This window comes from Salmo trutta, chromosome 24 (assembly GCF_901001165.1).
Source record: "Salmo trutta chromosome 24, fSalTru1.1, whole genome shotgun sequence".
NCBI classification, from domain to species: Eukaryota; Metazoa; Chordata; class Actinopteri; order Salmoniformes; family Salmonidae; genus Salmo; species Salmo trutta.
This window is the reverse complement of record NC_042980.1, coordinates 13,234,149-13,246,417: the sequence shown is the minus strand read 5'-3', so window position 1 is coordinate 13,246,417 and position 12,269 is coordinate 13,234,149. Positions and strand designations below refer to the sequence as shown.

Below are 12,269 nucleotides of genomic sequence, written 5' to 3'. Positions count from 1 at the left end.
GGAAAAAACAATTTAATCCATTTTAGAATATGGCAGTAACGTAGCAAAATGTGGAAAAAATCAAGGGGTCTGAATACTTTCCGAATGCTCTGTATATGGCTCTGGCTATAGCTAGCCTAGCTCGACTAACAAACAGCCATGTTTTTGTTGTTGTTGTTGTTGTTGTTGTTTTTTAGGGGATAGATCAGCTACCAAATTAGCAGATATAATTGGAGTCTATCAAATAACATTACTTGCATAATTTCTATTCCACTTTTTAATAAATGTTTTTATTATGCCCCTACCCCCCAGTTGTATAAAACACATCAGTTCATAAATCAGTGTTCATAAAAACACGATGCATAGCTTGTATACTTTACCTCTTTGGATGACATTTTGAAAATAATAGCAATTGTTTACCCAATCCATGCAACGGCTCTGTTAGCTACCTGCAGTCTCGTCAGTCTTGTGCGAACTCATGCATCTAGCTAGCTGTCACTCAAATGCTGAGGGGCTGAAACTCATTGCCTGGAACTCAAATTGCTAGGGGGCAGGCCCATGTGGGCCAAGCTTGCAGTACGTCACTAAAATGTGTGAGGTTTAGCCCAATTCGCCAAAGTCCCGGAGAACGTCTTTAATGTCAGACTACTCCAGACTCTGCATAGGGAACAATAGATCAGAGTTACTGCTCCCTTCAATGTAATAGAGGATTACCTGGGGATATGTGTCCAGCATCACTCAAGGGAGATCATTCATGTCATTTAACCGACTGGCACTATCTGTTTGCCAGTGTTATAAGCCTCATAACTTCTCCTTCTATAGTTCTGTGAGTCTCTGACATCTCTCGAGCAGTACAGATACAGTAGTACAAACAGTATATTGTATTCTACAATGTATCATATGTTTTTAATGGCTGTTAGTTAAAGGGATAGCTCACCCAAATTACAAAATTATATATTGGTTTCTTTACCCTGTACGAAGTGTATGTACAAGGTAAGACAGCAATCCATGCTTTGGTTTTTGTTTACCTGGCCAGTCTCCAAATGATAACTTTTTTGTATTTTTGTCCAAACAAACCAATGTCAATATCCCCTATATAAGCATTTTGTGGTTAGGATTCGGCGCTCTCACTGCCGCGGCCCGGGTTCGATTCCCGGTCAGGGAACTACTCTTTAAGGCTCCCGAGTGGTACAGCGGTCTAAAGCACTGCATCTCAGTGCAAGAGGCGTCACTACAGTCCCTGGTTCAAATCCAGGCTGTATCACATCTGGCCGTGATTGGGATTCCCATAGCGCACAATTGCAGCCCACAATTGGCCCAGTATCGTCCGGGTTTGGCTGGGGTAGGCCGTCATTGCAAATAAGAATTTGTTCTTAACTGACTCGCCTAGTTAAATAAAGGTTAAATTAAAATAGGATATTTCAAAAAAATTCACTATGCGTCTAATTAGGACATCAGTAACCAGCAGCCATTAGAGAGATCAAACCACTGCTGGTAAGTAGGTGCCCTCACAATGTCATGGTTTGCAATCAAAGTGAGCGCCAGCCATCCTAGTTCCAGCTGTGCCAGCCAGTTCTATTTCCAGTCTTTCACACCCAGGATGCTGGCTGCTGAGAGATGAGGGACAGATTGGAGCATCTGTAATGTCCATACCCAAGGGCACTAAGGGCTCGGTGGGGGACTATTTGCCTTGTGTGGAACACTCAAACGAGGTCAGTAGATATATCCCCTCACCCACCCGAAGCTTCTCCTCTGCCGTAAACACTCAGCATATTTTAGCACATAAATCAAACACGCTCATGTGACTATGATGCATTAGTCAAGTCTTGCACTCTTCCAAGCATGTATCCATTTCCACATAAGAAATTCAGCTTTAACTGTACTGTATGGATGACATGAAAAAGCATGCCAAGATTTTCCCCATAACCCATAACTTGATTTTGGGTGAATGATGACCGCCCTGGTACATATCTGCAAGGTCCCAGTGTAACTGGTATAACTGTAGAATGAGTAATGAGGGAGGCCTTCTGATTCCCTTAATGGAACTGTGATTGAATAAAAGCCCACAGATAACGCTCTGAGGCCAGAGGAGGGCTGTGTTTTTCTGGAAGCCACACCAACAGCACTGCTACTACACAGTGGCACCACCACGCCTGCAGAGATCACGATACACCAGCTGAGGGCTAAAATACACTCACATTCACTCTGGGTCTACAAATACACTACATGACCAAAATTATGCGGACACCTGCTCGTTTGAACATCTCATTCCAAATCACGGGCATTAATATGGAGTGGGTCCCCCCCTTTTCGATATAACAGCCTCCACTCTTTTGGGAAAGCTTTAGATGTTGGAACATTCCTGCGGGGACTTGCTTCCATTCAGCTACAAGAGCAGTGAGGTCGGACACTGATGTTGGGCAATTAGGCCTGGCTCACTGTCGGCGTTCCAATTCATCCTAAAGGTGTTCAATGGGGTTGAGGTTAGGCCTCTGTGAAGGCCAGTCAAGTTCTTCCATACCGATCTCGACAAACCATTTCTGTATGGACCTCACTTTGTGCACGTGGGCATTGTCATGCTGAAACAGGAAAGGGCCTTCCCCAAACTGTTGCCACAAAGTTGGAAGCACAGAATCGTCTAGAATGTCATTGTATGCTGTAGCGTTAAGATTTCCATTCACTGGAACTAAGGGGCCTAGCCCGAACAATGAAAAACAATTCATAAAAAAATAATCTTCCTCCACCAAACTTTACATTTGGCACTATGCATTGGGGCAGGTAGCATTCTCCTGGCATCCACCAAACCCAGATCAATCCGTTGGACAGGTGAAGCTTGATTCATCAACGCAGAGAATGTACTTCCACTGCCCCAGAATCCAATGGTGGCAAGCTTTACACCACTCCAGCCAACACTTGGGATTGCACATAGTGATCTTAGGCTTGTGTGCGGCTGCTTGGCCATGGAAACCCATTTCATGAAGCTCCCAATAAACATTTATTGTGCTGTCTTTGCTTGGAAATTGGTATTGTGTGTTGTAACCAAGGACAGATGATTTTTACGCACTACGCGCTTCAGCACTAGGCGGTCTCGTTCTGTGAGCTTGTGTTGCCTACCACTTCACGGCTGAGCTGCTGTTGCTCCTATACGTTTCCACTTCACAATAACAGCACTTACCGTTGACCGGGGCAACTCTAGCAGGACAGAATTTTTTATTAACTGACTTGTTGGAAAGGTGGCATCCCATGACGGTGCCATTTTGAAAGTCACTGAGTTCTTCAGTAAGGCCATTCTACTGCCAATGTTTGTCTATGGAGATTGCATGGCTACAGTTGAAGTCGAAAGTTTACATACACCTAGGTTGAAGTCATTAAAACTCATTTTTCAACCACTCCACAAATTTCTTGTTAACAAACTATAGTTTTGGCAAGTCGGTCTGGACATCTACTTTGTGCATGACCCAGTCATTTAAAGACAGATTATTTCACTTATAACTCACTGTATCACAATTCCAGTGGGTCAGAAGTTTACATACACTAAGTTGACTGTGCCTTCAAACAGCTTGGAAAATTCCAGGATATGATGTCATGGCTTTAGAAGCTTCTGATAGGCTAATTGACATCATTTGAGTCATTTGGAGGTGGATGTATTTCAAGGCCTACTTTCAAACTCAGTGCCTCGTTGCTTGACATCATGGGAAAATGAATAGAAATCAGCCAAGACCTCAGAAAAAAAATTGTAGACCTCCACAAGTTTGGTTCATCCTTATTAGCAATTTCCAAACGCCTGAAGGCACCACGTTCATCTGTACAAACAATTGTACGCAAGTATAAACACCATGGGACCGTTCTGAGAGACCGTTCTGAGACGCGTTCTGTCTCCTTCCTGATCAATCCCAGAACAACAGCAAAGGACCTTGTGAAGATGCTGGAGGAAACAGGTACAAAAGTATCTATATCCACAGTAAAACGAGTCCTATATCGACATAACCTGAAAGGCTGCTCAGCAAGGAAGAAGCCACTGCTCCAAAACCGCCATAAAAAAGGCAGACTACGGTTTGCAACTGCACATGGGGACAAAGATTGTACTTTTTGGAGAAATGTCCTCTAGTCTGATGAAACAAAAATAGAACTGTTTGGCCATAATGACCATCGTTATGTTTGGAGGAAAAAGGGGGAGGCCTGCAAGCCGAAGAACACCATCAGGGACTGGTGCACTTCACAAAATAGATTGCATCATGAAGGAGGAAAATTATGTGGATATATTGAAGCAACATCTCAAGACATCAGTCAGGAAGTTAAAGCTTGATCACAAATGGGTCTTCCAAGCATACTTCCAACGTTGTGGCAAAATGGCTTAAGGACAACAAAGTCAAGGTATTGGAGTGGCCATCACAAAGCCCTGACCTCAATCCTATAGAAAATATGTGGGCAGAACTGTAAAAGTGTGTGCGAGCAAGGAGGCCTACAAACCTGACTGTTACACCAGCTCTGTCAGGAGGAATGGACCAAAATTCACTCAACTTATTGTGGGAAGCTTGTGGAAGGCTACCCGAAACGTTTGACACAAGTTAAACAATTTAAAAGCAATGCTACCAATTACTAATTGAGTGTATGTAAACTTCTGACCCACCGGGAATGTGATGAAAGAAGTAAAAGCTGAAAAAAATAATTCTCTCTACAATTATTCTGACATTTCACATTCTTAAAACAAAGTGGTGATCCTAACCGACCTAAGAAAGGGAATTTTTACTAGGATTAAATGTCAGGAATTGTGAAAAACTTAGTATAAATGTATTTGGCTAAGGTGTATGTAAACTTCCGACTTCAACTGTAGGCCCTTTTCAAAGGGATTAGTTGGTTTTTAGGGGCAGTCGAAACAAGCAGAACTTCAGAAGTCTTCCCTCTTCCGCCTACAGGCATCTAATATGACTGTAAACGGAGACACCTACAACAGAGACACTGAGTCATGTATCACTATGTAAATTGCAGGCCTCCTGCCATTAGGGGCTATTTTAGAGGCCTGTCCAGGAGTCCTGTTGAGTGTGATGGCTTTATTGTGTGTTAGGGATGTTGTATCAGCGTATGTAGCCCAGAGAATGGAAACAGATGGCAATAACATTATGTAAGGAGGGTGTTGAATGATGGCTGCCTCATATTGATTTTATACACCTGTCAAAAACGGGTGTGGCTGAAATAGCGAATCCACTCATTGTAAGGGGTGTCCACATACTTATGTATATATAGTGTAAGTTTCGCCAGAAGCCAAAATATGGCTAAATTGAGATTAGAGTATATTTTTATTGTGTTGTATATTTGCTTGCAGTTCAAACGTGCTGATATAAATATATCACACTGAGATGAAAATAGCAGTGCTGGGAAAAAAAATAATGCTAGAAGACAAAATATTATGTAAGACTTTGTAATAGCTGACAGTGAAATGAGAAGAGAAAGGGACACGTGCAGCACACATGCTAAGGTTCTCTATTGTACATATTGTTGTGTTTGTCAGGCATGCCTTCATTCAACCCGTTTTCTTAATGGAGCAGATAGGCGATGAGCTCCTATACTAAAATACATGGGCAGATGTTGCAGGACAGGATGACGGGCTTTTCATTCTGCACACATTTGCATATTTTTACGGAGATTATCTGAGCTGCGTATTAGACAGGTATGGGTTTCATAGAAATTGGAATGTAACACCTACTGAGTCAATTTAAATTATGTTTTGCTACACAACAAGGTAGAACTATACAAATCATTAAAAACGGTCAATAGGCTATACAATCAATGCTAAACAATATTTTACAAGGAAATCATGCGGTCTCAATTGCGCCCATGTGTCATCGCTGAAACTTCAGCACCATGGACAAGTCCTCGTGCGCTATTACTAGGCTGCAGCACACAGTAGGTTACTCACAATTTGTTACAGAACGCTTTCATGTTATCAGTTTGAAATGGTAACGCTCAAGCTGTATATTAATGACATCACAAATACGATGGATAAAGTAAATATTTCATTTATGGTGAACTTTTTACTTTATTTGTACTATGAACTCAAAGCTTGTTCATGAATATTCTGTCCATGGATGCTATACTGTACGTAAATAAAAACACGTGGCTCCAACTCAAAGATGCAACTCATTGAGCACGTATTACATGCGCACCGAAGAGGACATACTGTACAGCTTTTCGAGATTGCTTGACTGATGTATGTTTTCTCAGCGCTAAGAATGAACCTTACCCGAGGTGGCAGCGCTGTGCACTAAGCCCCTAGGGGTAACGTCACTCCCCTGGCATATCAGCCCCTGTCCTCTAGTCGTCCACCACATCACCACAGAGAACGTCAAGATCGCATCCATCTTCAACTAGAAATGGTTTACAAACTACATCTGACCCAGGCAATCCTCCCCGATTCCGTGCGTATCGGCAAGGAGTCGTTCAAATGCTCCGGGATGCATGCAGGCTAAAGCGTATTCTTGTGAATTTGGGAAAGGTCATTTAAAGTGGAAAGTGCGTGTGCGTCGAGTAGGCTATGATTTGTGACAAAGGAAATGTAATGAAGAGGAATCAACAACAGTAACTTCAGGTCTCATTGCGAAAGCGCCTTTATTCAGACCACGGAATAATCATGCCTGTTCGGAGAGGTCACGTTGCGCCACAAAATACATTTCTTGGAATAATAATACGGAAATTCGAGGGACAGAGTAAGTATACCATCCCAGGTATCATCGTTTTATTCTAAAGTGTTATTCTTGGCACTGTGGCAGTCGTGTATATCAGTCTGTTTTGGAAATGAAGTTACGTTTTAAAAACAGTTTGAACTTGTCCAATTGAGAATGGGGTTTGTTAATTTAAATCAATTTGTTACTGACAAATCAAGTGTCAATAATGTACTTTGTTGAGCTTTACTATATATTTATTATCTATTACTATCTATTTACTATCTATTTAGTATCATTAGTGGTGGATGAGTTGAGCTTCCCCCTTACTATGTAAAGTGCATTGGGTGTCTAGAAAATAAATATTTTAGTCCAATCAATTATTATTATTATTATTATTATTTATCTCCTATGCTCCTGTATGCTTCAAGTCAATAGTTTTACTTAGGAATCAAGAGTTGTTTCAGAAAGTCTCAAAAATTATTTAAAAATATATATTACCTTTGCAATAATAAAATCAAGTATTGGACTGTCTTCAGTTTACAAATACAGCAATGTTCAAAAACTCTCAAATTGTAATGTATTACCTCTAGACTGCTGTACATAAAGATTGGTTTGATAGCGTTGTGTATTGTTTTTGTTTTCTTACAGATAGGAAATTTGTTATAGCCAATGCCCGGGTACAGAACTGTGCGATCATCTACTGTAATGACGGCTTCTGTGAGATGACCGGCTATTCCAGACCAGATGTCATGCAGAAGCCATGCACCTGTGACTTCCTCCACGGCAATCACACTGACACACATGCCATCAGCCAGGTGGCCCAGGCTCTGATGGGCTCAGAGGAGCGCAAGGTGGAAATCACATATCACCGCAAAGATGGTGAGTCAGTGAACCAGGCCAGCAACAGAGAAGAGAGGTGGTGGTATGCACTAGGTGTGACAGGCTGCCTCTGAGAAACCATAAACTACAGTCCCACCACAAGACAGCCCCCTCAACATATCAAGTGTGTCCCAAATGGCATCCTATTCTCTATGTAGTGCACTACTTTTGTACTTTTGACCAGAGACCTGTGGATTCTAGTGCACCATATAGGGAATAGGCTGTAATTTGGGATGCTACTTTGTTTTGGTTAGCTGAGCTCTTAAATGTGGCGTTATCCTATTAGAGACACAGTCAGTGAACACAGCAGAGATGAGGTTGTACAGTCTTGACAGGGCACTTGACAACGAGAAGTAATGAGAGCCTTTCTTTCCATCAAGAATTTGTCTCCATTGACCTGCGTAATAGATGTCGCTATTCGTGTAGATGCTACTTTACTGATCTTCCGTACAGTGGACTACTGTGCAGTAAACTGTGGCTGTTATGTGAGTATTTCGTCTATGACAAGATAATTATAATAATCCACAAGCCAATTCAAGGGTTGGGTATTTTTTTCTTGGAAAACAACATTTATAGGTAGGAAAGGACAAAAATCTATCCGTAACAAATTGTGGAAAAATATTTCCTATCCATGTATGATGTGGATCTTCCCTTACATTTACTGAAATATGCTGTCTGGAAAATATTATATGTAGCTACCATCAATTACAATTCCTGTCTTAAACCGTGACGGATATCATCGTTTTGATTATGAGGTATGATGTCATGAGAGAGTTTCAGGAAATGTTATTATACTCTAAGCCAGGAAGCAAGCTAACCTATGACAATGATCTTTGGCTTGATAAAAAAACATTTGCCATTGCATAATGGAGGTGTAATCAGTGGCTTGGCAGACAATACCAGAAGGCTGAACACGACAATGTATTAAGACCACGGCATATGAGAGGTATTAAAGTGACATTCAGCATCTAGCAGTATGAAGCAGCAGATCCTATCAATTTCAGATGTATTTTATGTATGGCAGGGGTAAAATGGTAGTTTACTTTATCTTAGTCTTAGTTGTTGACCAAGATACACGCAGCAGAGAGAGTGAATCTTGACTCTGACAAGGTTAACAGGGCTTGGTCAGCTGCCATGACACAATAGGGAGTAGTGTGTTATTTCTGACAGAGGAAAGGAAAGTGCTGTCTCAGTTCCCTCTGGTCTAGCGCACAGTTTGCTTAGACTCACCTTCCTGCCTCCAAGGCTGTTCTAGACTATTTTAATGAGGATACAAATAGCTCATAGCGATTCAATGCACAGTCTTGTTTCGCAGTGAAAATAAATCAATGAATGTCTGCAGTGTGTGAATGCCATCCCACAAAATCTCTCAACAGTGGAGAGACAGCCAAGCCCAGCTACAATCCTTATAGAGAAATCTATGAGAGTATGAACAAAACAATTAATTTAGTACTCAATGTACCGTCATCAGACTGGAACTGTAAACATGTTACGACCAGTGCTGTTTCCAAATAGTACCCTATTCCCTACACAGTGCACAAAATGTATGCACTATATTTCCAATAGTGTGGCATTTGGGATGCACACCAGCTTCACAGGTGGGCTTTTCTATTTTCCTCCTATTTAACTGTCGGTTCAGAGTTTTTCCCACAGAGATCCTATTAAATTACTATTCTATTTCCTAATTCTATGTTTTTTCCTGACCACATGAACTGACCTGAAAAAACTCTGGGCCTTACTCATTACCACACAAATACAAGGACAAGGAGCTGCCGTAACTGTACAGTATGTCTATGAGGCATTGTTATTCCGTCATATGTTCCAGGTCCTTGAATCCTTTGGCAAAACAAAACCAAAATACATCTCATTTTTCACTCCAAAAGCAGATGTTGTTTTTCCTCTTCTAGCCCTGTTTGACCGTTCTCGTGAGGACCTTCAGTCCTCTTTGGCTTCCATTTCCTTGGGCCACTGTGTTCCACATGGGTGGAGTGCTTTTTTAGCTAAACTCTAGACATGATATGAACTGTTTTCAGTGCAGGCAGCAGTACTGCCGCCCTCTGTGAAGTCGCAGTGAATTAAAATGAAGTTGATGCTCAATGACACATCTACGCATGTAATGCCACTAATATCATCTTCAGGCAGAGTGCTTTTTGGTCAGTATAATACCCCCTCCAAGTCAATGTGCTGTTGCTCCCCTTTTCGGGGTATAGTATATGACGACAGGAAGTCAGGTTGAATTTTTTTGTGTGCCTTGGCTCATGACAGGTGGCCTAGCAGTTGAGCGTTGGGCCAGTAAACCAAAAATTGCTGGTTCCAATCCCCGAGCCGTCTAGGTGAATAAACTGTCGATGTGCCCTTGAGCAAGGCACTTAACCCTAATTGCTACTGTAAGTCGCTCTGGATAAGAGCATCTGCTAAATGACTAAAATGTGAATGTAATCTTCTTCTCTTATGTGGTTAACTATACTGTGTACATAATGAAACATTTGCCTTGGCGCTTTGCAGCTCCCTAAACTGACTGTAGATGTACAGGAAAATCCAGATAGTTCCATTTTTAATCTTCCTGAAGCAGCAGTCATCAGCCTAGACAGATTTCTGCTAATCACGTGGAAATCAGAGCCAGATGCTCCTCTAGTAAGTTGAAAATATATTTTTTGAATCCTGGAGAAAGAAAATTACACAAAATACTCTAGGCGGCTCTTTGAACATGTACCACTATGAAGAGCAGGGTTTTAAAGGCACTTTAGTCACTGTGTAGTTCTGTATAAACTCAATGTGTCGATCATGGTTAATAAGGAATGGGAGCAGAGTAAAAGCCATAAGACACATTCAAACAGAATCATTACACTTGCTCTCCTGCCCTCCCTCCTGTGCCTCGAGACATGACTCTTAATACTGCTCTGAGGAGTCTAGAGTGAGCCGCGGAGCTCATGAATAAACATGTCAAGGATGGCACTGCAGTGAATAGGAGTGAGCAGCTTACAGCGTAAATGCATTATAGCGCTATGGAAGGACACAATCCACAGGCTCCTGTAGATGGGAACGCATATGCAAGCGTCATGACATCCTTGAGAGCAATGGCCCTATCGACACAAGTTCACTTCCTACAAATGAAAGCTGATGGACTGGAAAGTGGCTGTGTTTGTTGTCTCCTTGTTTGACCCCATTCTGAGCTATCAGAACCCCTGCAAACCAATAATAGTTTTTGGATTCTCAGTGGGTCATTTTGTAAAAGCCTATCCCATTTCACCTAGTGTAAATTACATTAGGCACAAGAGGGGTGAGACAGTGTTGACAGCATACAAAAATAGTTCAGCATAAGGATGAATAGGCGATAGGTCCCGGCAGAGGAAATTGAGGATGTGTGTGTCTAATCAATATTAAATCATATGAGTCACAACTCGGTGGTGTTAGACCTCAGGCGCTCTCTCCCTCGCTCTTGCTCACCCTTACTGTCTAACAGGAAGCACTATCAAATGAATCATAGTCACGCAGAATTGTTAACATAAAACTGTAGATGGGAATAGTCGCGCTTATTAGAGTCTCTTTTGGTTGTCATACTGTCATGTTCCCACTGTGGCGGATCGTGGGATGCACTGTCAGTGATTAAGAAAGCCCAGTGACATCATCATCAGCCACACATCAGCCAGCTCTTTGACCTGAAGAAAGCAGAAAAGTTAAGCTGCTTAAGCGTGCGCTGAGAAATTAAGGCAGAAGGAAAATGAAGACCACAGTGAGATACACGGCCAAAACCTTCGCCACAGGGCAATTGTATCTATTATCTAGGTGTTGAATAGTAAATGATTGTGAGAAGAGATAAATCCACAATCGCAATGTCTTCGCTCTCAATGAAGATTCCTAATCAATAAGGTAAATGCCTTCCTTTGCGGGGGCTTTTGCAAAATGATCCTATTCCGAGGGGTGCAATAATACTTAGTAACTGAATGAGTGTGAACAAAGGGAAGCTGACACTGAGCAGTGTGGTGGAGTTAAATGGATAAAGGGAACAGTCCCAGCTTAGCTAGCCGTGCTGCTGAGGTATGTGTGTGGGTGCCTGATTTCAAAGGTGACTCCCCTTTGAGGAGCTGAATGGACGTCTCCCCCCCAGGGGCGGACTGGGACAAGAATTCGACCACTGGCATTTTATCCACACCAGCCCACATCCTGACCCTACACACCCTACTTAGACACTGCTGTCACTGCGCTTCTTTTGTTTTCTGTCTGCCTGTCTGCTTAAGTCTTATTCGTTATAAAAGCCAAGCTAACGACTTAAGCTATCTTGCAAATTAGTTCTTGGCATATGTGATCCCCTGAATCAACACCTAACCTAAGTGTTAATTACTATTTCAGGGCTCCAGATTAACATTTTCCCTTGGTTTCCCTGCTGCCACTAACTTTTACAGTTGGTGGCACCAGCCCATGATTTGGTCAGACTCCACATCCTGAATAACCATCTTATAAAGTCATTTATAGTGCTTTATTAAGAAGTGTAATACATAGAATATGGAGGTATTCAAGAAATAAGTTGTTTCTTCTAGCACATCCAATGAGGAATGCATGACTCAAGATGTTTTGTGCAACCCAATCCAGTGATTGCCATGAATTTTGTGTTGCCAATTAGACTACAGTTGCTATATTTGACTTAATTGTTGTTTCGTTCAATAGAGATGAATTATGCACATCTTTATATGCACTAACTATCATAGGCTAGTTCATTTGGGGTTCTGCACCTGAGGAAGTACAGGGAGA

At 41.9% G+C, this 12,269-nt stretch overlaps 1 protein-coding gene across 1 annotated transcript in view; it reads left to right on the top strand.

Annotated features, from left to right (window-relative positions):
- Nucleotides 1-6,141: 6,141 nt before the first annotated feature.
- Nucleotides 6,142-12,269, top strand: part of LOC115160719 (potassium voltage-gated channel subfamily H member 7) — a 113,536-nt gene continuing 107,408 nt past the window's right edge. Inside the window, exons 1-2 of the mRNA XM_029711040.1 lie at nt 6,142-6,683; nt 7,290-7,520. Of these exons, the coding sequence (XP_029566900.1) occupies nt 6,608-6,683; nt 7,290-7,520 (307 nt within the window). The 5' untranslated portion in view covers nt 6,142-6,607. The remainder of the gene's footprint in view (nt 6,684-7,289; nt 7,521-12,269) is intronic.